The 26954-nt window shown below is 36.6% G+C and overlaps 2 protein-coding genes across 2 annotated transcripts in view; one reads left to right on the forward strand and one right to left on the reverse strand.

The window, feature by feature from the left end:
* The first annotated feature begins 350 nt into the window (after nucleotides 1-350).
* LOC109079281 (sodium/potassium-transporting ATPase subunit beta-233-like) lies at nucleotides 351-8386 on the forward strand. The gene is made up of 6 exons (XM_019094454.2): nucleotides 351-564; nucleotides 3727-3855; nucleotides 5540-5692; nucleotides 6006-6196; nucleotides 6352-6435; nucleotides 6956-8386. Exons 1-6 carry the CDS (start codon nucleotides 471-473, stop codon nucleotides 7211-7213), a joined length of 909 nt encoding a protein of 302 aa, XP_018949999.1. The 5' UTR covers nucleotides 351-470; the 3' UTR covers nucleotides 7214-8386.
* Nucleotide 8387: 1 nt separating this feature from the next.
* The window catches only part of LOC109079280 (nucleoside diphosphate kinase 7), a 33509-nt gene continuing 14942 nt past the window's right edge, over nucleotides 8388-26954 (reverse strand). The window contains exons 9-12 of the mRNA XM_042725886.1: nucleotides 26659-26727; nucleotides 24650-24751; nucleotides 10264-10371; nucleotides 8388-8482 (exon numbers count right to left, since the gene is read on the reverse strand). Of these exons, the coding sequence (XP_042581820.1) occupies nucleotides 8450-8482; nucleotides 10264-10371; nucleotides 24650-24751; nucleotides 26659-26727 (312 nt within the window). The 3' untranslated portion in view covers nucleotides 8388-8449. The remainder of the gene's footprint in view (nucleotides 8483-10263; nucleotides 10372-24649; nucleotides 24752-26658; nucleotides 26728-26954) is intronic.

Consider the following 26954-nt stretch of genomic DNA (forward strand, 5'->3'; position numbering starts at 1 on the left):
TCAAAAAACCTAAAAGTAAGATAGGCCTACATGTCCAAAAAAATCATGGTAGCACCTTTGTACTATAATGTCGTTCAAGCAGCCAGATATACAGGTGGATTTACATATTACATTATTTTATGGTGTTAACACAAGATAATCTGTCAGTTTGAGGTTAAGAACACAGTTCAGAGTTTGAAAGAAACAGCACTGAACTGCTCGTGCGAGCATTAATTCCTCCCCCGTTTACGAGTTGTTACGCAAAAGCAAGTCGGTCTGTGATTGGTCCGAATCTGCCCTCCTTCTTTTGAAGGTAACTTATTAAAAGAGCCGATGGGCGGAGCCAAGCCCGGACTATATATTGAGTGAGTACAAGCAAAGGTACCGGGTACGACTTTGTCCTTTTTTACAACATTTAAGAAGGGGACAACATCGCTGTTAAGTCCATAAGGCCCGCTCAAACACCACCAAAAGGGAACTAAATACCGAAAATGTCTGCAAATAAAAGTGGTGATGGTGGATGGAAGACCTTTATCTGGAATTCTGAAAAGAATGAATTTCTAGGACGCACAGGCAGCAGTTGGTGTAAGTGTTCTCAAGACTGTTTCAGCAGCGCCTCTTCTCTTGGATTAAACTAACTTAGTTTTTCTCCATTATTCGATGTTAATATTGATACGTCTCAACGTTAAAGACAGGAGAACCGGCTACAGCGTGTTTCCCGACTTTGGAAAAAGCTCAACACCTGTTTGATCTGACCGTGTCGTGCCTTTCGTTTTCGAAGGAGAAAAAACGCCTCGCGGTGGCGGCTTGCTATTATAATCAGACTGTCATATTAAGAGAAAAATATTCCAGTAAAAATTTAAGCAAACGGATAAGCGGTGTTCTAGTGCATAGATAGAAACGAGTTATAGTCATGTATAGATCAGTGAATAATACGCGTAACGAACCACAAGGTGGTGAAAATGGCAACGGAATGGAAAAAGATGAAAACAGTGCTTTACACAAACTGTTTTTTAATATTTGATCGATCGTTCAATTAAATGTTAAAGTGTGGTTTCGTGCTAGAGGTGTTTTAAAACTAAAAGGTCATTCTGAAGGTCGTGATACGGATGCTATTTTTGTTCAGGAAAGAGTCTGTCACTCATCTGAAACGGTCAGCAGCAGTAGTTGAAGGACAATTTGATAATATTTTCCAGCCTCTAAAAGTAAAAAAATAAGTTACGTGGCTGCTTAGTAGGAATCAAAATGGTTTAAGAGTTACAACATCCAGTGATCAGATCATTTTTCGTCTGTCAATCACCAAAGAACATCGAGTTCAAACACCCAACAGATCAAATTATTATAATTAAGTTAATTATTGTGACATGGATGGTAACGATATTTTTATGCAAGTGTCAAATTACATAAACGATGCAAGTGTCAGTCACAAACAAATGACATGAACATGTTTGTGCAGGTGAATTATACCTATTTACTGTCCTCAAGGTGACTCAAAGTAATTTGGTCTGTTTAGTTTATGAGTGATAATGTAATAGTAATAATTGGTTATACAGATATACTGATTCCTCTTCCTGCGTGCTTTGTAAATATATATTACATGAGTGTCTCAGTATGTTTTTAATGCGGGAAACCGTCTGTAGCTGATAGTTTTATCAGTTTTAAACGTGTGTTTATCGCTGCCCTCCTGATGCAAGATTAACTTGTGTTTACATTTACTTCACTTGCAAATGCCGGTTATTAAAAAGTTACATTACCCAGTAACCACAAGTTATAATAAAATGCTTTAATATTTATTAAGACTTAATAAGTTGTTTAAAACACGTAGTTACGCAGTGAAATATCTTGTTTGAGGTTGGGGTTGAGTGACATGTGGAGTATCATGAGGGAGCCAGTCACATGTAGCTTAGCCAGCTAACTTAGGCTCTCTCTGTGAGCTTGAAGTTTCGCTGTAAAATGAGCAGAAATGCCTGCGGCAAGTTTCGTAAAGTGCACCTAAAATCAAAGACTGAAAAGTTTTATAGTCTGTGTGGTTTGAAATTTTTTGCAAACGCTATCCAAACAAACGGTACGACTTGAGAAAGTATGTGGAGGTTAGCAATAGAGAAAGCGTTTTCACTGACGCGTATTCTTTCATTAAAACTCTTATTATTCGTTGAAAGAGGAGCTTTTGACTTTATCTATTTAACATTTTTCTGTTTCTGTTTATGGAACGTTTTATTATGTCAAGGTGCTGCCCGCAAATACTTTGAATGAAAACCGCATGACTCACGAACATGCATTGTTTTACACTATTTACTTATTTTAGTGAAACCAGTGAGGAGAACCGAGGGCATAGTTAATAGCTGTATTGTTAACGTTTACTGTTGACATCCCTACTCTCTGTCCTCCTGAACGTGGGTTTAATAAGCTTTTAAAGCATCATAGGAGTTTAAAACGCATCTTATTATTTATACCCTCAGGGACAAGCTTCTTTCTCTGCTGCAACACTTGAAACCATTGTTTGTGGGACTGTATTCAAGCTTGAATGTGTTTCCTGTAGATTTAAGATTTAAGCAAAGGTTTATTGCCAGGGCAGAAGGAAAGGAAGTATAACCCCGTCATCCACACACACACACACAAACTGACCCTTGTGTTTGGTGGGGACTAGTTTGAAGTGATTGTTGGGGGCCGCTTTCAATGAAGCCCACAGACTGGCACAGTAACTGATAGACAGGGATGTTATTCTGAGGGTCACATTCTGTTGTTGCGTCACACAGGGACATGTGAGTTCTGAGTAATGTGTGAGTTTGACTGAAGCTGTTGTCGCTGTTAATTCAGTCAGGAAAGTTTGGGTTGTTTTACAATTACTAGCAACTTTGCATTAAATGGCTGGCTTTCTCAGCTTGGAAAATTAAGAGAGCCAAAGATGCATGTAGTATATGGTTTGGGAAAAAAAAAAATATGATCAGTAAAACTGAATTAAAGACTCAGTCAAGTGTGTATCAGATAAATGATCTGAAAAAAGATAATTGCGAATTATGAAACCTTGTTTAATGTGAATTCTTTTAGAATTGTGAATTAATTTATGTAATAATGTCATTTTAATTTAGATTTTCATGAGTTAAATGAGTGTCTCATAAGGCAGCTGACTAGCTACTCTTTATTCTTAGTATATTAGACACTGTTTAATCTGTGGTTCTCTGTCACTTTAAAGTCACGGTGAAACTAAAGTAGCGAGAGATCTTTTCTTCTAAATGTACATCTGAGTGAAATGTATTATCGAATAAGAAAAAGTGCTGGGTTGGGAATTGGTTCTATCCATTAATTACTGTTTGGATGGAAGCAGATCTGAAAGCAAACTTGCAGATGATTGTGAAAAAAAAAGAGGTGGAGTTTAATTGCACCAATTAATTAGAGAAGTTCTTCATTTCACTGGAAGATCGAGTTAAGATATTTTGATTAAAATTACTAGGTAAATATATAATAAAACTTGCATGGATTAATCGTTCATAATAAGATCAATAAGTTGCGTTTTGAAAACGGAGGGAAATTTTATTTCATGCATACTTTAAATTCTCAGTTTTTGTCATTGTACATAACTGAAGTACATACTTAAATGCTCTTCAAAACAAGACTGAATGTGGATACATTTAAGCACCTTTACATAAGCTCTGTTTGTGGAAACTCGATGTCATGACTTATTTTCTTCTCATGTATGCACGAGAATGAAAGATCCCGTTGTTTCATGCTATATATTTTTCTTTGCAGTCAAGATCTTCATCTTCTACGTAATCTTCTACGGCTGCTTGGCTGGAATTTTCATTGGCACCATCCAGGCCATGCTCCTGACTCTCAGCAACTATAAGCCCACCTACCAGGACAGGGTTGCACCTCCAGGTAATGAAACACCACATTCATTGATGTCAAAGATAATACATGCCCAAAACTGTTTAGAGGTTGGGTACTATTTGTACATAAATGCTGTGAGAATGAATCACCAAAACAAAGAGACACAGAATGAACTACATGTACTTTATAAGTTGTTTTGACTGGCAGGATTTTTGATAAGTATGATATGCGACAGTGTTGTGAGAATGTTGTTTTGTAGCTGACTTTTTGATTAACATGGAAGCCATCTCATACACAATATGAATGATGTTTTTATGTCTTGTTCTGCATTACAGTTATGTGGTAAACCTCCTTTTAAAGTGCACTTGAAACTGAGATTTGTTTGTTACCTGGTTGACAAGATTGACAAGAGGCCTTGCCTTACTTGCTTTTACAAGTAATTGAAGCAGCTGGAACATGACATGTTATTCTTTGGCAACGATATGAAAAAATGGAAAGAACAACCTGTTTAGGGGACATTCTTGTATACACACATTCAAACTGTTCCATAACGCTGTAAGTCAGTTTTCCTATGACATTTCGGCAGCTCTAAAGGTCTGTCTGACCTCCGAGAGAAAGGGTGGAGGTGGCAGGAGTGTGAGGGAGGAGAGGGAGAGAGACACACACAGAAAGCCATTTTGACCTTCACACTCCCAGCTAGTCTGGCGAGGCTTCCCGTTTGTGTACTTAAAGCATAGTTCCGCATCTACACACTTTGCTTGTCTTTGAACTGGTGTGTCTTGTAGTGTTCCAGTCAGGGTTGGTGGTATCAGCATTCAAACATACATTTGAAGTAGTTTACAACAGGTTTAGGGTTTATGGCTAAACTTGTTTTGCACAAACAAGAATGTTCTGCAATTAAAAAAGGAACAGTGGAGAGCATTGTACACTGCAGTTTCCATGATCCCTGTTAGGTTGCTTGTTGCTCCAATGCCAGCCGTTCGCCACACCAGCCATGCCAGTGAATGTTTGCGTAGTGAACACTCCCGCCTTGGCATTACAGTTATCGGTCTTCGTTAAGGCCCAGAACCAAAAACGCCTCTGCCAAGAAGAACCATTTCCCCTTTAAGAGAGGCAGCTCTTGAAGTCTAAAAAAACAACAACAGGAGTAGGAATGAAGTGGAGATCACCATGGTGTGCAGCTATTTGCTGCATAGAAGGCCGGACATAGAAAAAACACGATGCCTGCGTTCAAGTCCCACCTCCCTCTCAGGGGCTAAAAGTTTCCATTGTGTGACAGAAGCACGTGAGGTTGTGGAGAGGAGGAGGGGGAAGGCTGGGAGACTCTCACAGGCTCAAACCGGAGTCTTAAAAGGGTATTAAACAATGTCCACGTACATTTCCCATGTGCAATAAGCAAGAAGCTCCTCTTTTGGACCAGCTGCAGCACATGCACAGAAGGTCATTACCAGTCTGTTGAAAAAAAAATTGGCATTAAGCACAATATAAGGTTTCCGTTTGCTTGTTCTCCTCTGCTGGCTCTGCTCACGCCACGCCCCACTTTGGCCGTACATTTGAGCTGGTGGAAAATTACTGCCAAGCTGGGAATCTGAATAGCAAACTTCCATGACAAATGAATGGACCAGACATTCACCACTCTTGTAGCTGGAGGGAAAATCACTCTTCTAAATGTTCATTTTTATGGTTAACACCAGTTGTTGGGCCACATTTAACCTTTCTGCTTTACTTACAGGCTTATCACACTCCCCATGTCCGGACAAAGCGGAGATCAGCTACTCCATCGAGGAAAAGACTTACAAACCATATGTGGATCATATTAAGAAGTTTCTGAAAGCATACAACATTGAAAACCAGAGAGAAGAGAGCAAATTTGAAGACTGTGGAGGTACAACAAATTCTAAGATTATCTTTAAGCTATATACATCTAAATAAACCCAAGCTTTTAGCTGTATTATTAAGTAGGTCAGCTAAAAAAGGGTACAGTTCAGGAAGTGATCTCCTACATCACTCCCTAGCTCTGTGTCATAATATCTTCATTCACAAGTCAACAGTTCATGTTTTAGCCACTGCTTAGGTAGACAATTAGGGCTTTATTTGACCCATTTTGCTGTCCTGCATGTCCGTGCACTGTTGTAGTAATGACAGGCAAATACAGTTGTATTAGTCAGTAAATAAGGTTTAATGCATTTCATGTTCAGAAAAACCCGAACCCTATACAAACCGTGGAGCTCTGGAGAGCGATTACGGTTTGAGGAAGGCTTGCCGCTTCAATAGAGCCTGGCTGAAGGATTGTGCAGGATTAGAAAAGAAAGATGAGGACTTTGGCTTCAACGAAGGCAAACCCTGCCTCATCGTTAAACTCAATAGGATTGTGAACTTCAGGCCACGGGTGAGTTATCCAACATTTTGATTCACAATCATGCCATCAATATTAACCTACTTGTTTGTCATATACACCAGGTGCTTGCGAACAATTTTTGTTAGCCCGAGGCAACATTTACCTTAATCTTGGGATTATAATGAACTGCCATTCTTTCTCCGCAGCCTCCAGCTTCAAATGAGAGCATCCCTGAGCCAGCACGCCCTAACGTTCAGCTCAATCTGATTCCAATCCACTGCACAAACAAGGCAAGAAATACTTACAAAGCATCTTGGTAAAATGGCATTCGCGTGTAGAGATATATTGGTTAGCCTCCTGTGTGTTTTTTTGTTTTTTTTTATTATGCCAGTTTTTACATTTAGATTACCCTCATTTAGCATTTAAATAAAAAAAATGCAATTTGGTAACATTGTTTAATGTAATCTTGAGCAAAGATCAAAATGAATATCCATTTTTTCATGCAGTATATTATAACATTGAGACAATATTTAGACAAAACATTATCAAATATCAGCTATAGTATAATTGTAGATTTGGATTTATTCATGGGGAAGATACTTTCAATCAAGCAAACAATCAAACACATGATGCTCTACTGTTTTAGCTACAAGAAGGCATTATTAATTATAACAACAATGGACTAGAATTTGAATATCGGTGCATCCCTAATCTTAACTTTTAAGTCCAAACAAAGAAATGTACACAGTGATGCAGAACTCAACACTCCATGTGCTGTAGTGATCTAATACGAATTCTGGTTGTCAACAGAGAGAAGAGGACGCAGAACATCTTGGACCGATCGAGTACTTCGGTCTGGGGCCTGGCTTCCCCCTCCAGTATTACCCTTACTACGGCAAGCTGCTACATCCCGATTACCTCCAGCCTCTGGTGGCCATCAAGTTCCACAACATCACTAGAGGTTACGAAATGCGCATAGAGTGTAAAGTATACGGAGAGAACATCGATTACAACGAGAAGGACCGTTATCAGGGACGTTTTGACATCAAAATCACCATCAACTCATGACCTTAGCTATGGAAATAGCACTTTTATTCTGCCCATTTCAAACACAGTAATTTCAGATGAATAAACAAAGACAAGTACAAATTCAATTGGAAAAACAACTACGACAACTAGTCTTGAACAAAGTTTCATAACATACGGGACCTACACTTAATCTGAATGCTTTACACTAGCTTTCTCTGCATGTCTAGGGTTAGAATGTAAATTACAGGAAGAGTAGCAATAGCAAAGTATTTATTCTGCTGTAAATGCGAATATTCCGTGAGCCATGGGACATTCATTTATTACTGTAAATTATAATTCCACTACTGATGTAGCGAGCAGTGTTTCTGTCCCCTGAGTATTTCTGCCTAGTGTGGTGTCTTTAGATTTTATGGAGTGTGCAGTGCAGTAGTCGCATACGATGGTCCTTTCCAAGCCATGATGTCATTTCTGTTGTCTTATGTGAGAAAGCCTTAGCGGTCCAAGGTGTGTGTGTGTGTGAGAGAGAGAGTTTGAGTGTGAATGTGCGTATTCGTCTACTTAAAAACTGAAAATACTGGCATGGTACGCTCTGAACTTCCCAGGTCTGTGTGTGTGTAAGTGACTGCACTCCGTTCAAACCTATCTTTCCTTTCTTTCCATCTCTTCCATTGATTGTGGGGAATATGTTTTTACATCACCTTTTGACTTTTTATTTGAAATCTTGCAATTTGGGAAACTGGGGCTAATGAAAATTCTGTGTAAGGCTTTTATTTTCCTTTACTATTAAGTGTAGAACTGTGTGTCTAGTCTGGAGGACTGAAGTGGCCAGTGGTCACCATGGCAACTCAGTGCATTTAATATTTTTTTGTTTTGTTTTATTCTGGAGACATCACATGACGTGGTGTTACTTTCTAATGAATGTTTTAGCCATTTTCATGGTGGGAGAATTTTATATTTATGCAGTTGTACAATTTTTTTTTCAGCAGGAAAAAGTGTAATGTATGAATCCAAAAACCAAAGTCACTGGTCAAAGGTTAGAAACCTATCAGATGCAAAGCAGTACCCCATGTAATAGGATATTTTGTTTTGTTGTTTAAAGTTCTTAAAAGTCACTGTTGGACATCAGAACACTTGTCAAGAGTTGCATTTGCTCTTGTAATGTTATTTAAATCTGGGTAAGACCTAAGAAGAAATAAATGGACAGACAACTGAGTTATTGTCTTTCAAGTGGTCTTTATTTAAATAACTGCTGGACAGATGTTTGCCACGGTTGCTTCACCCATCTAAAATCTTAAAGAAATACTGGACCTGAAAAACACAAATTCCCACAATTCATTCCAAGCTTTCATAATGACACTGACAAAAGATCAAAACCAAGACAAAAATACACACTATAAATGCACTATGTACTGTCTGATGTATGAATTTGTCATCCGATTGTCCAACATGGGAGTCCTTTAAGGAAACCTGTGGCAGTTGAAGAACACTACACAATTTTTTGTGCAGAATTTTGCCCTGATTTGAAATCTGTATAGACACTAGTTTTCAAAAGTCAAAGAAAATCTGCTGACTTTAAGCTGTCGGAATTGATAGATTTCAGACAAAATCCTTATTTTGTATAATGGACAATTATTTTCTAAGCTTCACACTACGATTCCATCCAGTCACAGGATATAGAACATCATCATTTCATATTTTGAACTGATTTTAGAAAACATTGTTTTTATATATCATGTTCATTCTCAGCAACAAGATAAATGTTTCTGTTACCTGAAAGTCTGGTAGACATTTGTTTATGATAACCTAGTTTTAATCTGTAAGCAAATCTGTGCAGATTTTAAAAGTCATGTAGTTTATTCCAGCTTTAAAGGGATAGTTCACCCAAAAATGAAAATTCTGTCATTAAGTACTCTCCTTCAAACCCGTAAGACCTTCATTTCATCTTCGGAACACAAATTAAGATATTTTTGATGAAATCCAAGAGCTTTTTGACCCTCCATAGAGACCAATGCAACTGAAATGTTCCCAGGTCCAGAAACATAGTAAGGACATCATTAAAATAGTCCATGTAACATCAGTAGCTCAACCGTAATTTTACAAAGCTACGAAAATAATTTTTGTGTGCAAAGAAAACAAAAGTAACAACTTTATTCAAAAATTCTTCTGCTCCAAGTGACTGTCTTCTGCCATTATTGAAAGTACCATGACACATGCGCATGCATTCCTCTGCTCGTAAACAAGGCTCAGCGCATGTGTCGTGGTACTCTCCATAATGGCAGAGAATGGGATAAGGAGGAGAAGAATAGTAAATGAAGATAAATGAAGGTCTTACAGGTTTGGAACAGCATGAGGGTAAGTAATTAATGACAGAACTTTCATTTTTGGGTGAACTAACCTTTCAAGTGCATTAATAGTCCAATATTTCACACTTAGTTTTTTTCTACTCACACTTATTTATACAAAAATGGGATAGAATAGTGCATAAGTATGTGAATTAAAACACAACTTATTACATTACAAAAAAAAACAATTTCTAACATTACAAAAAAAAATACCACTTCAACATGAAAATCACCACTATCACTTCAAAACGCCAGACCATCAGCACACAAACTAGTTTTACTTTCAAACAATTGACTTTCCCTGAATTGTGCCTGTTAGGGCAGCCGGCGTCTGTGCTGGGCCTCTGTGAGGCCTGAGCTCTTGGAATGTCATGGCTGAGTCGGTCAGCAGGCAAATGATTAACAAAGGGCCATTTGTACTCGGAGGCTGGACAGATCAGGAGTTGTGCACAACAATGACGTCCACTGGGCCAAACCCACTCCTTGGCATAACAATGGCTTTTTTCCCCCCTTCTACCAAACCGACTCTACCCTCCTGTTTTCCTTCCTGTGAGCCGGGCTGTGGGTCTGCCTCGGCCCACTGCGGACAGTCATGAGACCTGGATGCCATTTTGTTCTGGGCTTCATAAGCATTTGTGAGATCCAGAAATATTTTTGAAGGCGAACAAACTTCCTCAAAATGAGATGATACAAAATGTGACTGTGTGGCTCTTGCATAACATTTGAATGATATTTGCTTGAGCTCACCTCCAGAATCCCATCGTCTGGTAAGTCGGTGCAGTGAACGGCATTCTGCACTTTGTTTTTGCCGTAGAGCGCTCGTAAAGTGGCGGGCCGAAGGTGGCGTGCTATTTCCTGTGTGTAAAAAGAATACATAACTTGATGATAGCACTAAGATGGGTTACAGTAAGAACAATGGAGCAAATGTTTTGAACAGGTTTTCCTTGGTAGAGCAATTGGATAAAGCACAGGTGACGATGCATGTGCTGTGATGGTTACTCATGCTCAACACTGCTGTGAGATCACATAATGTCACATTCTATCCAGGGAATCAGGTTACTCACACATGCCTGTTCACATTACTGCAAACATCAGCTTCCTAAACACTCCTCTTTGAGTCACGTGGGAGTCACACAAAAACTCAACAAAAAACAAAAACTAAAACCTTTCAGCCTTAACTCAAACTTAAAGGGATAGTTCACCCAAAAATGACAAGTTTACCATCATTTACTCACCGTCATGATGAGTTTCTTTCTTATGTTGAACATAAAAGAAGATATTTTGAAGAATGCTGGTAATCAAACAGTTGACGATCCTCATCTACTTCCATAGTGTTTCTTTCCCTACTATTGAAGTCAATAGGGACCAACAAATGTTTGGTTCTTTGAAATTCTTCAAAATATATTCTTTTGTGTTCAATTTGTTCCAAAACTTTATGAGTTTCTTTCTTCGTTGAGTACAACAGATTATGTTTTTAAGAATGTTGGTAATGGAACATTTGATGGTAGCCTTCGACCTCCACAGTATGAAAAAAAAAAAAAAAAAAAAAAACCCTGTGGAAATCATTGGCTACTGTCAACTGTTTGGTTCTTGAAAACATCTTCTGTGTTCAGTGGAAGAAAGAGACTCGTATAGGTTTATAAAGACAAGGAGTGGAGTAAATGATGACAATTGTCATTTTTGGGTGAAAATTCACCACTGACAAAACGGGCTGCTAATAAAAGAAAGAGAAAGAAAGAGGTGCTAAATAGAAGACAGAAAAAAAAGCCCTGTTCTTTTTTTTGCCAAAAACTTCAACACACATAATTCAACTTTGCATTTAGCACCACCCTTCTGTTGATCCTACTGTCAGTGAGCAGGAATAACAAAATGTGGAAGCTTGATGTGTAGTTTTTACAAAAGCCCTGAAGCGGTCAAAAATCTGTCATTTTGTGTCATCCAGTCGACTTTTTTGGACAAATAAAAAAGGATATTTGAGTGCAGGTAACATGGAGAAAGATTCCACATTGTTTATTTACATTTATAGTACTACCACATTGTAACTATTGTTAACCTTTATTTAACCAGGCAAGTCACTCTTGTTTACAACAACAGTCTGGCAATACAAAGCTGGTTGAAAATTTACGAAATTCTAGCGTTAAACGAAAGCAACAATTTTCACTTGAAACATTTAAGGGGCAGTCTCATTTACTGTTACTTAGCAAAATTTCAGAAGGGAAATCCAGTCTTTCCAACAGAAATAAATGACTGTGAGTTTCCCGCGAGTGCTGAAATGTTTCCCATACAGATTTTGCTCATGTTTGAGTTGGTCACACAAATTTGCCACACTGACCAACAGAAATCAACTTCTGTGCGAGATGTGCTTCATACATATTGACAATGGACCTGTTTCTACACACAAAATTTCACTAAAATCGAGTCGCACTTTTAAAATGACACTTAAATTTTTTTATTTAGACAAAATACTGAGTTTTTCATAATTTAATGGTTACTAAGACTATCAGGGAATAAAAACTATGTAATCAGCCCCTAAAAAGTGCATATTAGTTTCTCAGAGTAGTACCTAAATGAACAGTTGATGGTAACCATTGATTTCCGTAGTAGGAAAAAAAAATACTATGGAAGTCAATAGTTACCATCAACTGTTCCGATACCAACATTTTTCAAAATATCTTCTTTTGTGTTCAACAGAGGAAAGAAACTCATACAGGTTTGGAACAAGTGGAGGGTGAGCAAATGATGACAGAATTTTCATTCTGGAAGTGAACTAATCCTTAAAGTTATTATTATTAACCCTTTTTTCAGAAAGTGAGTCATAATATCAAAATAATTATCAGTTTCTTTGATGGACAGCATTTAAATATCAGTAGATCCCAAGTGAAAATAAGTTCATTCAGAACTGTGACATTATTTGTGTGAAACCCAACCTTCTGTGTTATTTTCTCTGGTCAAGCTCATCTCAACCTGACATTAACACCAGGCTGGCAAAGAACAGGCTGCTCTGGGCACACAGTCATCTAGCAAAAAACAGTGAAACAGTAGCAGAGGAATACAAGACATGAAAGTCTCACAGTCAGGACTTCAGACACAAGCAACAAAATGGTACTGATGTAGTTGTGTAACAGTATAAGCGATTTTAAAAATACATGATCATCTTTACAAAGGTGCACAAATGTTAAATAAATACTCCTCCCCTGCCACTATAGCGTGACAGAAGTTGAATTGATCTTATATTACATTATATTTCACTGCCCTTTCAGCAGAATGTTGGACTAATACCAGGTCTCGACTTTAATTCTTGCTCACATGTGCTTCTCATTCAGAGCTCAGCTGGCCAACTGGCTAAGGCTAAAATGGAACGTGATGAAATGAAATGTTCCTGAGGACACAAACCCTGGAGGCTCTACTGTCCTCTGCTAAATTTAACTCCCAATCGCCCATGAAGGACGGGCTATCTACCTGTAAATAAATTGGCTTTCATAGCCACACCCTTGAACCAAACAATAAGGGAGTATTAAGTGACCAGACATTGTCATGAGAGAAAGTCTGAGGGAAAATTAGTGTTTTGGTTTTAATAAAGAGCACTGTGTGTCACATATGATTCCCTTTCTTAAGCTTTGGGCATATTTAGAGAATCTTGCTGGTTAGTTATCATCCTTATATTTTGTTAACTTCAAAAAGGAACACGAAGACAATGAAATCCTTCCCCTCTTTGGTTTTATCTGCATATAATGTCTACTTATGATTACTGATGCCATGGAAACAAGTATAAAACATTAGCAAGCTTCATTTGTTTCTTTGTAATGACGATACAGGCACATCCTCATTTGATCAAACACATATGACTAACACACATCTCTGAGGATTTAAAAAAAATAATAATCATGAACAGTTTGTGCAGGCAATACTGGCAGAGACTAAATGGCAAAAAAAGAAATTCAAATGCAACAAAGGGTGCTAGTATATATCAATAAGAAAAAAAGTGTAACACTTTAAGGTGTCCTTGTTACACGTAACATGCACTTACTATTAAAATAATAAATTATGCATAATTACAAGCAAGTAACCCTAAACCTAACCCTAATCCTAACCATATAGTAATGTTTTTAATTAATATTACTCAGAACGTACTTAAATGTATAATTACACTGTAACAAGGACACCTTAAGATAAAGTGTAACCAAAAAAGTACTATATAACATGGTACTTTAGTAGTTTAACATCTAGTACTATAATAAACATCAAAGTACCATGATATTACCATCTGATTTACGGTATTAAAGCCACCATACTTTTTAAAAGAGTTCGAAAGTTTGGTTTCAGTATGATTTTTGATGATGTTGAAGTCTCTTATGCTCACCAAGACTGCATTTATTATAAACAAGCTAAGGGAGATTATTTCGCCTCTCACTGCCTCTTTGTCTCATGAAACTCTTTTGGGAATAGTGTTTAAATCAACACGTTTGTATGACTGAGATATCCATGCTGGAGATATCCATTTCTGACGGCTGCAGTTTGACGTCAACATTCATAGTGTGTGTGTGTTCGTATTCTAAACAGGGCTGTTGCCAGACACACTGCCTATACACACTAAACCTCTCTCACTCCACCACACAGAACATAAAGTAAATGTCAATAGAGACACACTGGCGTAACACTACTGTCTATTTAGACTGAGATAAAAAATGGTTACCTCACAAACCCTCCTCTCGCTGTTCGCTGATAAAATGGGGCCCGTTTTCAGAGAGATATCTGTTCGCTCGCACTAAAAGGACTCTCAGTGGCATTTAAAAGTATTTGGCAATCATCACAAATTACTGAAAACTAAAATAACTGTAATTTAGAAAGGCTAATTTACACTAGATGGGCAAACTAGCCTTAACTGGACAAATGGGTGAAAGACAATCTGGGTGTCAGATCAAGTTAGCAGAGTGTACTGTTCCAGACTTAAACTCCTCGTATTTAACCCTGTATGTGCCTGATCAGAATGTCAGCTGATCCTACTGCATCCAAAAGTTAGAGAACAATAGCACACAATGCAAAAGCATTTGCATCAATTATTATTATTATTTTTTTGCGTGCATTTTCTAATTGAATATATTTTTTCTTTATATTATTATCAGCATAACAATTGCTAGAAATAGAACAGAATCCTTAATACTTTGTATTCATTTTTTCATAACATTCCATTCTTCCTAAAACCTTTTGAAAGAATTTCATATTATCAAATGATTTTATTTAAAAAAGTATCTGATCAAAGGTAACAGTAAAGACTTTTACATTATTACAGAAAATTTATATATTAAACAAATGCTCCTCTTTTGAACTTCCTATTTATCAAAGAATCTTTCCATAAAAATATTAAACAGCACAACTGTTTATAACAATAAATATAAAAAAATTGTTTCTTGAGCACTAAATCAGCATATCAGAATGATTTCTGAAGGATCATGTGACACTGAAGACTGGAATATTCCAGGCTCATTCGAAATATGTGCTTCTAAATACATTTCTGCAACACTGTTATTAGGACCTTACTGCACGTTTCAAAGTGACCCTGGCACGTTTTTGTTTCGTTGATATAGACAGATATTGCCGTTTTTTTTTTTTTTTATTACGTTGCTTCAGGTATGTATTGTGGTGGTTCATATTTCAAATGTCTGAGGAGTGTCGCTAAAAGTTAATGCTCTATCATGCTGGAAATATCCCCTACACCAAATCCAACCCTAAACCTACCCGATAGTGTTAACAAATGCAAAAGTGATATAAAAACACATTTGTTGATGCAGCCGTGCTATTTTAATGCAGATTTGAGCTGTTTTGTCGAGCCAAAGTTTCACGGGATTCGGAGCTCTTCATCTCTCAAGTGCAACGCCGTATCGCGTAAGCTATCGAGCAACCCTACTGAATTAGAAAACCTTTAAATGTAGCAGTTTTCAAATCTCACAGCATGTTAAAATTATTTTGAATTCATAACATAATATTCCTCAAGTAATTATGCCAAAAGTAGCCTTTATTAATCGAAACTGTGGACCTGCAAATCATACTTTGCATGAAAAGGAATAAAAGAGTTTTATTGCCTCATCTAGTGTTTCATCTCAACTGGAAACCGCAGTGATTCTTATGTGTAGGTATGTTTTTCAGTTTTGCAGATATGTATTTAGAGGCATGTATTTCCAATGAGCCTATGTTGAAATGCAGCTTCGCCACCACAGAAATAAATGACATTTTAAAATACATTAAAATTTAAAATGGCTATTCTAAATATTTTATTGTATTATATACTGTACTTTTGATAAAAAATGCAGCTTTGGTGACCATAATAAAAAAAATATTTCCCTCCACAAACTTAACTGTAGTGTAAATTAGATTGTAAATTTGAGATTTTTAGTGTAGTCGTTCAGCTGAATCTGAAGCTAGTCACAAGGTCAGAATCTTTTAGTTCACTGTGTACGTCATTGCTGCCTCTTACCTGTAAAAATAGCCATGTTTATTAAATGAGGCTGCAGTATCACCTTCACAGAAGGCTCTAACTTCACAGCTGTTAAAATAGTCAATGTGCTAATCTGCTTTGTGTCTATGTTAATTAACAAGCAACAGATTCCTTTCATTTAACGCCGGTTTCACACTGCAAGTGTGAGCGTGTTAGCACGTTTTGTGTGAAATCATATTTATTTTGTCCATCAAAAGTGTGCTGTCACTTTAATTGAGCGTGGGAGGTGCAGCAAACACAGACCTGGCGCCGAAACCATCACTGCAGCGCTGCTCACGCTACGCTCATGCACGACGCTCGCGCGCTGCTCCTGCTGCCAGTGTGAATGCACTCATTAATTAGCATGCACACCGAAAAAAAAAACGCGCCGCTCATGCTTGCAGTGTGAAACGGGTGTAAAAGGTCCTTTTGTAATCCCAACCATGCCAAGATGGGCCTTCCTAGACCAATCACCAACAATTCAAACTTTTCAAACCAAGCCCTATCTCTATACAGTCATTAAACACACAAACCATAACACCACATGGTTAGCATAAAAATAGATTTGGTTTCGGCATATAACAGGTTTCTGAGATATCAATTTCAGTTTAAGTGAAAAACTGATGGTAACCTTTAGTCCCAAATGAGTGATGTAGGACCTTGAGAATTAATGCGGCACAATTGTGCGTTCACCAAAGTGCCCTCGAACAAAACACTTCACCACAGGTGGTGATATGGGAATTGTGCATGCAATTAACATACTTGAAGTCTTTTGAATAAGAAGCTTCAGGTAAATGGCAAGGGACAAAGTCACCATTTGTTTAAAGGTGCAGTCGCATTCTCCATTCATTTGCTATTTTTTTTACCGGGGAAATCCAGGCATTTCAATAGGAAGTCATGTGAGTAGGAATTTCGCGTGGGGGCGAAAGATGTCCCCATGCATATTTTGCAATTGGTCTCTCAAATTTGCTGGACTGAACGATAGAAAGCTGCCTGGTTTGAAAGTGACTTTTGTGTCAATTAATTGTGTCAAAATTTTGCTAAAATGAGCACACTGAAAGGCATGACAACAAAGGCTACAGTGCTAAGCTAGAGTGAATGTCAGACAAAAAGTGGACATATAAACTTTTTTTTTTTTTTTTTTTGCCAATAAGACAAAATTATACAAACAACAAACCAAAACAGGCTTTCCTAATGTTAGGAAGTACAGGGAGTAGCTGTGAGCTAATTTGGTGGCAGATGATGGGCAGACTGTGCGAGGCAGTTCCAGTTCAGTCCCAGTCACATGGCTCACTCACTCCCTGTTCCTGGTGCCGCTCTGATATAAGAGGGCCTTAATTAAGCAGCAATCGATGCTGTGGGACGACACTGATGCCTCCTACGAGAGCACTGCCATTGTAACTACAGGTCTCCACGGCCACATGCTTACAGCACTGACACATGCTAGCCCTCAGCACTAACTGACATCACAATTAAACCCTGACTGATTGAATAACTTCATTTGCGGATCAACAATTTGGTTTACAACAGGAAATGCACATGGGCTGATGCTGTTAGAGAGCTATTTATTATTTATACAAATGAGTCACTTGGTCAATATGGTTTTTACGAAACAAAATATCAAGCATGAAACTGTTAAAATTACAATTTCAATTCCAATTAAAATATACATTAAGACAGGAATACATTTGTGAACATTGGGAAGAACTTATTTTATATACTCTTTGGCCAGGCAGGTATTAATGGATATTTTATGAAAAATCTAATTTCCCTTGATCTTTTGAAATTAAATTCAATGCACCACATACAGAGAAATTGTAAGGTGATTAAAATGGGATAAATCATAATACTCAAAACCTTACAGTTAAAACAGCCAATTTGATTTTTCATAGAGGTATGACCTATTTATTTACTCTTGATTGCACATTAGCTAGACCATGCTGAGAAATAATGCTTTTTTTGGATGGTTTGATCAAAATATAAGATAAAAGCAAGAGACTTTGACTATGTAAAAACACTACCATTCAAAAGTTTGGAACAATATTTTTTTTTATTCAGCTAAGACACATTAAATTGATCAAAATACAAATAAAGATATTTATGATGTCACAAAAGAATAACATGGATCAAGATTTCCACAAAAATATTAAGCAGCACGACTGTTTTAACATTGATAATACAAAATGTTTATTGAGCACCAAATCTGCATCTTAGAATGATTTCTGAAGGATCACGTGACACTGAAGACTAGTAATAACTGGTGAAAATTCAGCTTCGCCTTCACAGGAATAAATTACATTTTCAAATATATGCAAATAGAAAACATTTGTTTTAAATCATAATAATAATTACAATTTATATTTAAATATTTTAAATATTTGAATTGCGATTAAATAAATGTAGCCTGGGTGAGCTTGAGAGACCTCTTTAAAAAAAATTAAAAGAAACAAAAAAAATAAATCGTACAATCCCCAAACTATTGAACGCTTCTGAACAGCATTTTGCTTGAATATTAGTGAAGCATCTTCAGCACATTCGCTCATTTGTACTTGAGTGACTCATACCTTGTCAAATACCCTAATCCAGGAAAAACCTCATTGTTACTAATTGCCTTTGCTCTTTATTTGCAGGTTATAACGTGTTGGCCTGTCAAATTTCTCACAGACAGATCTAGCAAGACTGTACAGGAGACACGTGAGACAACAGTGCCAATTGTGCTTTGTTTCTCTCTGTAGCAGGCAACACAGGCCTTGACTGACACAGAGACATACTAGAACAAGCACACTAGATTACTAACATCCTATAAAACTCAGCTCAGGGCACTCAAAAAAAAAAAAAAAAACTTGATCTTACACTGTAGTGCTGTATTAAAGACATAATTCTGCCTCCATAAACCACTGTGGTCTTCTGATACGATGGGAACACATGGATACACAAAATACTCAGGAGCACATGCTCTCGTCTAAAGTAGGCAAACACTGTGTCCAAACATCTAATCCTTTATCTTATCACCATTGTCTGCGACAAATCGGGCACAGTTACATTCCCACTGTATAGGTTTACCAAGTTACCTTCGTTTCCAAGTGGAGGTTCTGTTACGGTAGTTTGGCACATGGAGCTGAAAGCCAGTCAGTCATTGACAGGCATTCAGTTGAACTTTGTCAGTTGATACGATCTGTCAGCACAATACATTATTCATGAACTCCAACACCATATGAGACTTAAGCACAACTAAGAGAACAGGACCTTGGTGCATTCTCACACAGAAAACAAATGGCTAATTTCTTCTGTACAACCTTAGACAAAAGTCAGCCTTGGAGCTTATTAAGTTCAAACAGACACATACAGAATTTAAATGAATGCAGAAAGGCAGACAATAACAGCAGGTATTTACACAGAAACAAACTTGTAACTTTTTCCAGGAAGTTTTGTCTAGAAAGACACTGTTTCCTTGTGTACACAGACACTTGAGTCAGAGAATCTGGTTACACTGAACAATCATAACAAGCAGGAATAAGAAAGGTAAAAAGTTGCAACACTTGACCTGAGTGGAGATCGTAAAGCCAACAGGTTCCACCATTATGAATTTTTCACTACTGTCACACATATCCCCTTGCTCTTCTTCACTTCTATCAACATAATAAAGTGATCGTTAACATTGGAGAGAAGCACAGTGTTCCAGAACTGATATGATTCCAGTGAAAACCAGCAACACTACATTACAAAAAGAAGAGAAGACAGTGTTCAGAAAATACATGACCTCAAAACCAGATGGTGTCAATGAAAATGACCAAAACTAGGGGGCAAGGTCTGATTTATATGACTAGTGTAACATCCCATAGTGTGCATGGTTGAGGGAAAGGATGATGCCTCACTATAATTGTCCGATTTATCCAAATTATCTGTAGCATACAGACTACTGGCCGATAACTGACAACCATTAACATTAAAATAATTATAGCTTTATGTTGACAGTAAATAAATGGCCAATAATACAATTCTACACTATTTTATCTAAATACATTAAATGTTAAACACAATGTTTTTTTTCAGTCATTTTAAAATGCACATTAAGTTGATTTAGACAGCCCAAAAACAAAATGTACAAATTAATTTTGAGATTTGCCAAACATTACATTTGTTGTCAAATTATTAGTGTTTTTCAAAACCAACTTTAAAGCTATAGGATAAGCAATGTTTTTCATAAACATTTTTGTTATATTGGCTGAAAATCTCTTCACATTCTGAAAGAAAATAGCTAATTAAATGATAGGGTGGCCTACCTGCCTGTCTGCCTTATATACTTGCATACCTCCACACAACCAAAAGGGTGTTTTTTCTGTATTTCACTGCAAATGAAAAAAAAAGATGTCAAAATTTTCTGTGTATTTGGCAAAATTGGGTAAAACAACTTTTACCCTTGTTTTACCCCAATTGTCTTTTTAGATTAGATTAGATTGAATCTAATCTAATCTAATCTAAAAAGACAACTGGGTAAAACAAGGGTAAAAATTGGTAGTGTTTTTACAGGTTGGAGGAATTTTATGGAATGGAGTTTCAATCGAGCCAATGAACTTGCAGAGCTTCTTCTTGACAGGTAAGCTAAACTTCAAGTTAAAAGTATTCCTAATAGGTTGGGTCATTTATTGAAAGTAGCTTACTTTCACCTGTTGAGACATGCCTTTATAGAGTCCTTAAAGCGCAAACGTTATTTTTTTTTTCCCAAAATATTCATTATTTTTTGTAATTCTGCAAGGTGACACTAAGAATTGGGAAATGAACAATTACATATCCAATATTGATGCCAATAATTTTAAATATCTCTAATATCGGTCAATAACTGATATGTTGTACATTCCTACTATTTCCTATATTGTAGTTTTCAATGTGTTTTCATTTTGTTTTTGTTGAACAAAGTAATATACATTTATAATATTGCCCATTAATCAGTTATTGGCCATAACATTAAAATAATTATCGGTTGTGGTCATAATTTCATTATTAGTGCATCCACATTTTTATTTATTTATTTATTTTTTTTAAAAAAGCACAAACAACAATGTCCACCTTGCAGGGACTTGTGCTACACTAGGACACCAAGAGGCTCAAAATGTGATAAACTCTGCCAAATGAAGCATGTATCTTCAGGTATGAAGTTAATCTTCAGTGTGGGTGGCATAATGACAGACACATGTTCCAACGTCTGCTTCTTGTTTTCCACCATATGATGGACCGTGCTGTGCTACTGCTACCCAATACAGTTTTTAATTCAAAAATAGATTTTACAGCTATTCTCATGGACCTTCCCATTTCACTATTTGGTAAGACTGATGATACATGGGGCAATTTTGCTGGGCAGCTTTTTTGAGTAATGTTGCTTGGGCACTTTCCCAACAAATTTCTATCTGGATAATTTAGATCGGTTGTGGGCCCTGTGTCTCGCCTGTTTGCCCGTTGAAGGCAACATTGCCCAAAGTTGCCTAGCAACATTGGTCGAAAAGTTGCCCCGTGTATCATCAGCCTAAGGCTTTACATGACACTAAAGTGTGTCCAGCAGTGGGAAAACCACTGGAGGTCACTAGGCAAAAGAGTGGTTAGTGAAGCATGCTGAATCTAGACTGACTAACCAATCATCAAATATTGACCTCTCCCCCCAAAATCTATCATATACATCTCCCACCTTTGCAGAAGATGTCATAAAAAGCTGACCTGTGCTCAGAAAACTTCATGATGATCTGTCAAGGTCTCACAAAACTTTACACATTCCAACCCAAATTAATGTAATCTTTGTGTTTGTACAGGATTTTGAAACTTTCGGCTGAAATGAAAGAAAAACACGCCTGCCTTCAGACTCAAACAGCGATGAAGAGTATTATCCTCTCTTTATGAACTACAACTAATCCTTCACAAACAATGCTGAAAATATTTCTCCCTCTCTTTTGTTCACACAATCCTGGAGTCTCAAAGTGTTAATGGGTTATCCTAATATCCGGCTTGCAAATCAATTTTGACTTTTTGTATTTTGGTTTGGCCTTTAATGCAATCCTGCAATATTATCTTAAGGACTGTTAAACTAACCTAATACATTTTTTTTTCACTAGGCTTATTACAGGCTGAAAGCATGAATACAAACATGCCACTGTAGTCTAGGTGACAACAACAAACAAAACTACATGCAACTTTAGAAAAAAGTTAGGTGTGTTGACAGAGATGCATGCAATCATAACACGATTTCTTCCATTACAATCAACAGAGCGGTCTACCCTGGGAACTGTGATGACGCACTTCCAATTGACAAACTCTCTATATCTACTCTTATTTAAATTAAACAAGCATTTAAAATAATTTCTGTTAATTGAAATATGGCTGCAATAAATACAAATTCTAGATGATAAACTTTAAAAATGTTAACAAAATTTTAAAAAAGTTGCCTTGACAAATAAAATAAGTTGAAGTACTACAAAAAAACTCAAATAAAAATAGATTAAAGACATACTCTGTTAAGAGCTGTGCTACAATTTAAGATAAATGACTGAATTCAGTGTAAACACTGCTACAAAGTTTTTATAAGTTTATAAATGGATGTAAAAGGCGGCTCAGCACACATGTGTTTAGTTTGATTTGGTGAATGGAAAGGAATGGGTGGAAACCACTCATTTATACACAGTAACAATCAAAAAGTGTTTATGGTACAATATATAGACCAGGTTATCTCACCAAGACACACATAATAACTATGTTTTAAGCATCAGTGTTTATAAACCAGACATGCAGCCACAGATCCAGCACAAAAGGAGGGGGGGAAAGCAGGAGAACTTGTCAAAATAAAGAGCATGGGTTAAAAGAACTAGTGAGATATAAGACAATAAATGTTGCTGTTGTGACCAGACAATGCTGATATACAGCCTGTCAGAGTGTTTAAAAACAAACCACTCTCTCTCTCTTTACCTCTATGCCATGTGAATGAGTGTGTGTGTGTACGTGAGTGTTTGTGAGAGAGAGAGTGTGGGAGAGAGAGTGATGTCCCAGGGTGGGGTTGTCAACTGAGAAGTGTAGATCTCTTTCTGGAACCCATGATTGAGCAATCCAGTTTGACCTTGTAAAGGTCACAACACTGCAGCCATGTTTTGCATATAAAAGCCATTTGTGTCAAAGAACACAAATATCTAGCAGGTGAGAATCAGCTTGTGTAAGGCATAAACTGTGAAAAATTTAGTCAATAGAAACATTTCACGTCATATCACCCCATATGTCCATCTCTTGATTAATAAAGTGCTAACAGCATGACAGTTTGCTACTGAAGGTCCAATCTGATCTCAGAAGAAAACGTAACTATTTTACAAGGTGGCGAATTTGTATGAAAGTGGGAAGTAAGCAGACTGGATTTTCTTCTATAACCATGGTCTGTCTGAATACTCAATTTTTACTGGTTGGAAGGTGTGTGTTAAAACCATTTAATGCACAGTTTCAATCAGTTTAATCATTGTTCCAAATGAATGCAATGCCTTTTGATAAGTGTTAATTTAGCAAAGAATCAGCAATTTTGTAATATTAAAGACATTAACCATGATTTGCTTTCCATTACTAATCAGAAACAGGAGTTCTCATTTTATTGGGCAAAAATTTTGAAATAACAGAAATTTAATAAAATAATATTTATTCTGAAGCAATTTATTCTGGAAGACAAATAGTTATTATTAATTGTATATTTTATTATAAGATGTCATATGTAATATGTACTGTATTATTATTATTATTATTTTTAATTCAAACTGCAAATTGATTAACAAAATAATAATATATTATTATTATGTTAATCAATTTGCAATTTTAATTAAAAAATATTTTAATAATAATAATGCTTTATTAAATTTTATATATACTAAAATCATTGTATTACATTTTAAACTCAATGATTACATATACAGAACCTAAAAGCTAACAAACATAGACAAAAAGTCACAATACTCCAATTTTATTTCATTGGGTCCTTGACCAGATGACTAAACTCTAGAGCACTTAGTCCACGTTTTTACCATCACAGGAAACCAGCTGGATCATGAGCAAGCACCACAATGAAAATGACAAAGTCCACATTATTATCAAACCTTTTAGTACCATGCGTAAGGCCGATAAACCCCAACCCAAGGACTCCAAGAAGCAAGGATTGTAATTCTTATCTACTGGTACATCATGACTGGTACCTGCAATTTACAAGCTATCTCTGGCAGTAGTAGAAATGGGTTGGCAGAATGGTGGCCACCTAGAGCGGAAACATCGTCATGCAACATGAGTGGGCAGACTAATCTTTCGTACAAGACGAAACCTTCATGGTGGTGTACATTTCGACTGGCTGATGCAGACACAAAGCAGGTTTTTTAACCGGGCAGTACAGATGATATGCCTTCAGAGTGCTACAGATTACATGATACATTAGGTAAAAGAGGTCACTGAGTCCAAGAGACTGAAGGACCATTAAGACTCTGTTATAACTTTCATAAAACCTTGACGTGATAATGAGGTTATATACAGTATTTAAAAAGAGAACTGAAACGACGTATGCAATGCTTGTGGGTATAAACTCTTAATATAACTTTTTTGGGGGAAACCCAATGGAAATAAATACACATTACAACAAGACAGAACCATCTTGTTACTCACAGGGTCTGCGGGTCCACAGAACTCCCGAAAGGTTCTGGGTGCATCGGTAGCATGGATCTCCAGGGCCAAGCAAGGTCCGGAACAAAGTTCATCCACCATATTCTGCAACACAAGCAGTCAAGAGTTAACGATTCCCCTCGGTCTACCTGCCTGTACCAATGAAAGAGCTTATTATCTGAACAGACCTTGGGAAGACATTGGAGCAACTGGAGGACTCAAGTTACCAGTGTGCCTCTTAATAAATATATAAATTAAAGGATGTCAAAGCAAACAATTGTTGCTATTGTTCTTGGAACAGGTAATTTGCAACAAGACTAGTTCTCATTCTCTGTTAATCTGGTTTGATGAGATGGCCTTAGATGGCAAACACTTCTGACATATACAAAAAAAATAAAAAAAATTGGCAAATGCTATATACCCACTTAATTACCATCATAAACTATTTGTGGAAAAAAGCAATTCCATGGAAGAACAAATTTGGGTTCCCTAAAGAACCTTTCAGTTCTAAAAAGAACCATTTTTTTCTTAAGAGTGAAGAACATTTTAATAATCTAAAGAAATGTTTTCCAAAATAAAGAACATTTTGTGCAATAGAAAGGTTTTTTATGAAACCATAAACACAAAGAACTTTATTTTTAAGAGTGTAAGTTATGGTTAAACAATAAAGATAAAGAAGAATTAAAAAGCTTCCCCATTCTCCACAAAATCTGCAATTCATTATCAGTGTGCAAGTAACCACAGCCACCTCAACCCAATATGAGCAGTGTTGTTACAATGATATGACAATGACACGATGCAATGATGACAGGGAATATATATATTATTCAGTATTTGAAAGCAATTGCTTTTATGTTCTTTATGCTCATAGTGGAGATTATATTTTAGTTTATTCTAAAATTATTACCAAAGGCTTGGTAATAATTTACATCATACAATAATTTACATATTACATCATACAATATTTGGAAGATCACTGTGTTCACTATATTATAACTCCACAGAAACTTTACAAGTTCTAAAAGCCATCATTGAAGAGAGAAAAAGGACTTGGAGAAAGAAATAAGACCTGTGGAATTGTTCTTTGTACTGATCTGTGTTAAAGTATCACGATAAGATCTGCTTGGCACTGGTGCACTTTGTTCCGGCAGCCAGAGTAAGACAATTAAATGACTTTACTAATGCATTTTTGCAGAACTCTATCATTAATTCCCACTCTCTCAATGTGTAAACGCATACTGTTATAATATCATCAAGCTCAGTCCAAGTGTATCATGGGCAGTTTGCACCTGCAGTGTGCAGATTTGTGTTTTGGTGATTGTGAGGCAATCAATATGTTGATGAGACAGTTTTCATGGCAACAGACTGCAAAATAGCCTCTGGCTTCAATGACCCAGAACCGAAATTGGCTTATATTTAGTCAAAAAGACCAAATATCAGAATAAATGATTGCTATTCGGCTGAAATTCAAAAGACAAGAGCGATTTATTGAAGCTTAATAGCCAACAGGAATGTGAAGGTTGTTCTCGTGAACCAAAATTCCATGTACTGTGACGTAACACTGTGCCCAGAACAGGGAAATTGCCATGAGGTGAGTATTCATATATTTTAGGTTTGCAGGAGACAGGTGCACATGTGGTTACGACATGCTTTGGCAACTACGCCTTCTCTAAATGAATGATTAAACATATAACTGGAATCACATGTGAGCTAGAAAAGGGAAAAACTGAACTTCTTTGTATGGACCTTTGAATTGACTATACTGTATAGTAGCCATAACAAATAATGTGGTTATTAATGCTTTTAGCTCACTTTATTTTATGCACTTATATTAAAAAAAGATGAATTGTTAGGTACAAAGATGAATTGACAAACACACTATTGAGTTGGGATATGGTTAAGGTCAGGGACAGGTTTAGTTATACTATCAACAAGTATATAAGTGCACTGCATCAAATGATTAAATTAAATGTCAGTGCATCATAGAAGAAAGTGCATCAACATATACTTACAGTGTACTCGGCTACAACCCCTTTATAAACCTCCAAAAACTCCTCAGCATTTACTCGATCCATGTTGAACTGTAATAAAACCAAATAAATTTGATTACTGAATAAAAACAAACTTGACACTTATATTGTAAAAAGGAATAAATATATATAACGTTATATAACATTAAATATGACAATATTAATACAGTAAGATAAAATAGTAAGAATATTTATTTTCACAAAATCAATGTTCATTTATTACTGGAAAATAACCCATTTGAGTGGGTTATCCAACACACTAGATATAAAAGCCAACT

Source organism: Cyprinus carpio, chromosome B6, assembly GCF_018340385.1.
Source record: "Cyprinus carpio isolate SPL01 chromosome B6, ASM1834038v1, whole genome shotgun sequence".
NCBI lineage: Eukaryota > Metazoa > Chordata > Actinopteri > Cypriniformes > Cyprinidae > Cyprinus > Cyprinus carpio.

Excerpts from the sequence above, each read along its gene's own strand:
- LOC109079281 (XM_019094454.2), top strand. The coding sequence starts at position 471 with ATGTCTGCAAATAAAAGTGGTGATGGTGGATGGAAGACCTTTATCTGG. Across the intron at positions 565-3,726 it reads ACGCACAGGCAGCAGTTGGT|TCAAGATCTTCATCTTCTAC; the intron begins GTAAGTGTTCTC and ends TTTTCTTTGCAG. Across the intron at positions 3,856-5,539 it reads GGACAGGGTTGCACCTCCAG|GCTTATCACACTCCCCATGT; the intron begins GTAATGAAACAC and ends CTTTACTTACAG.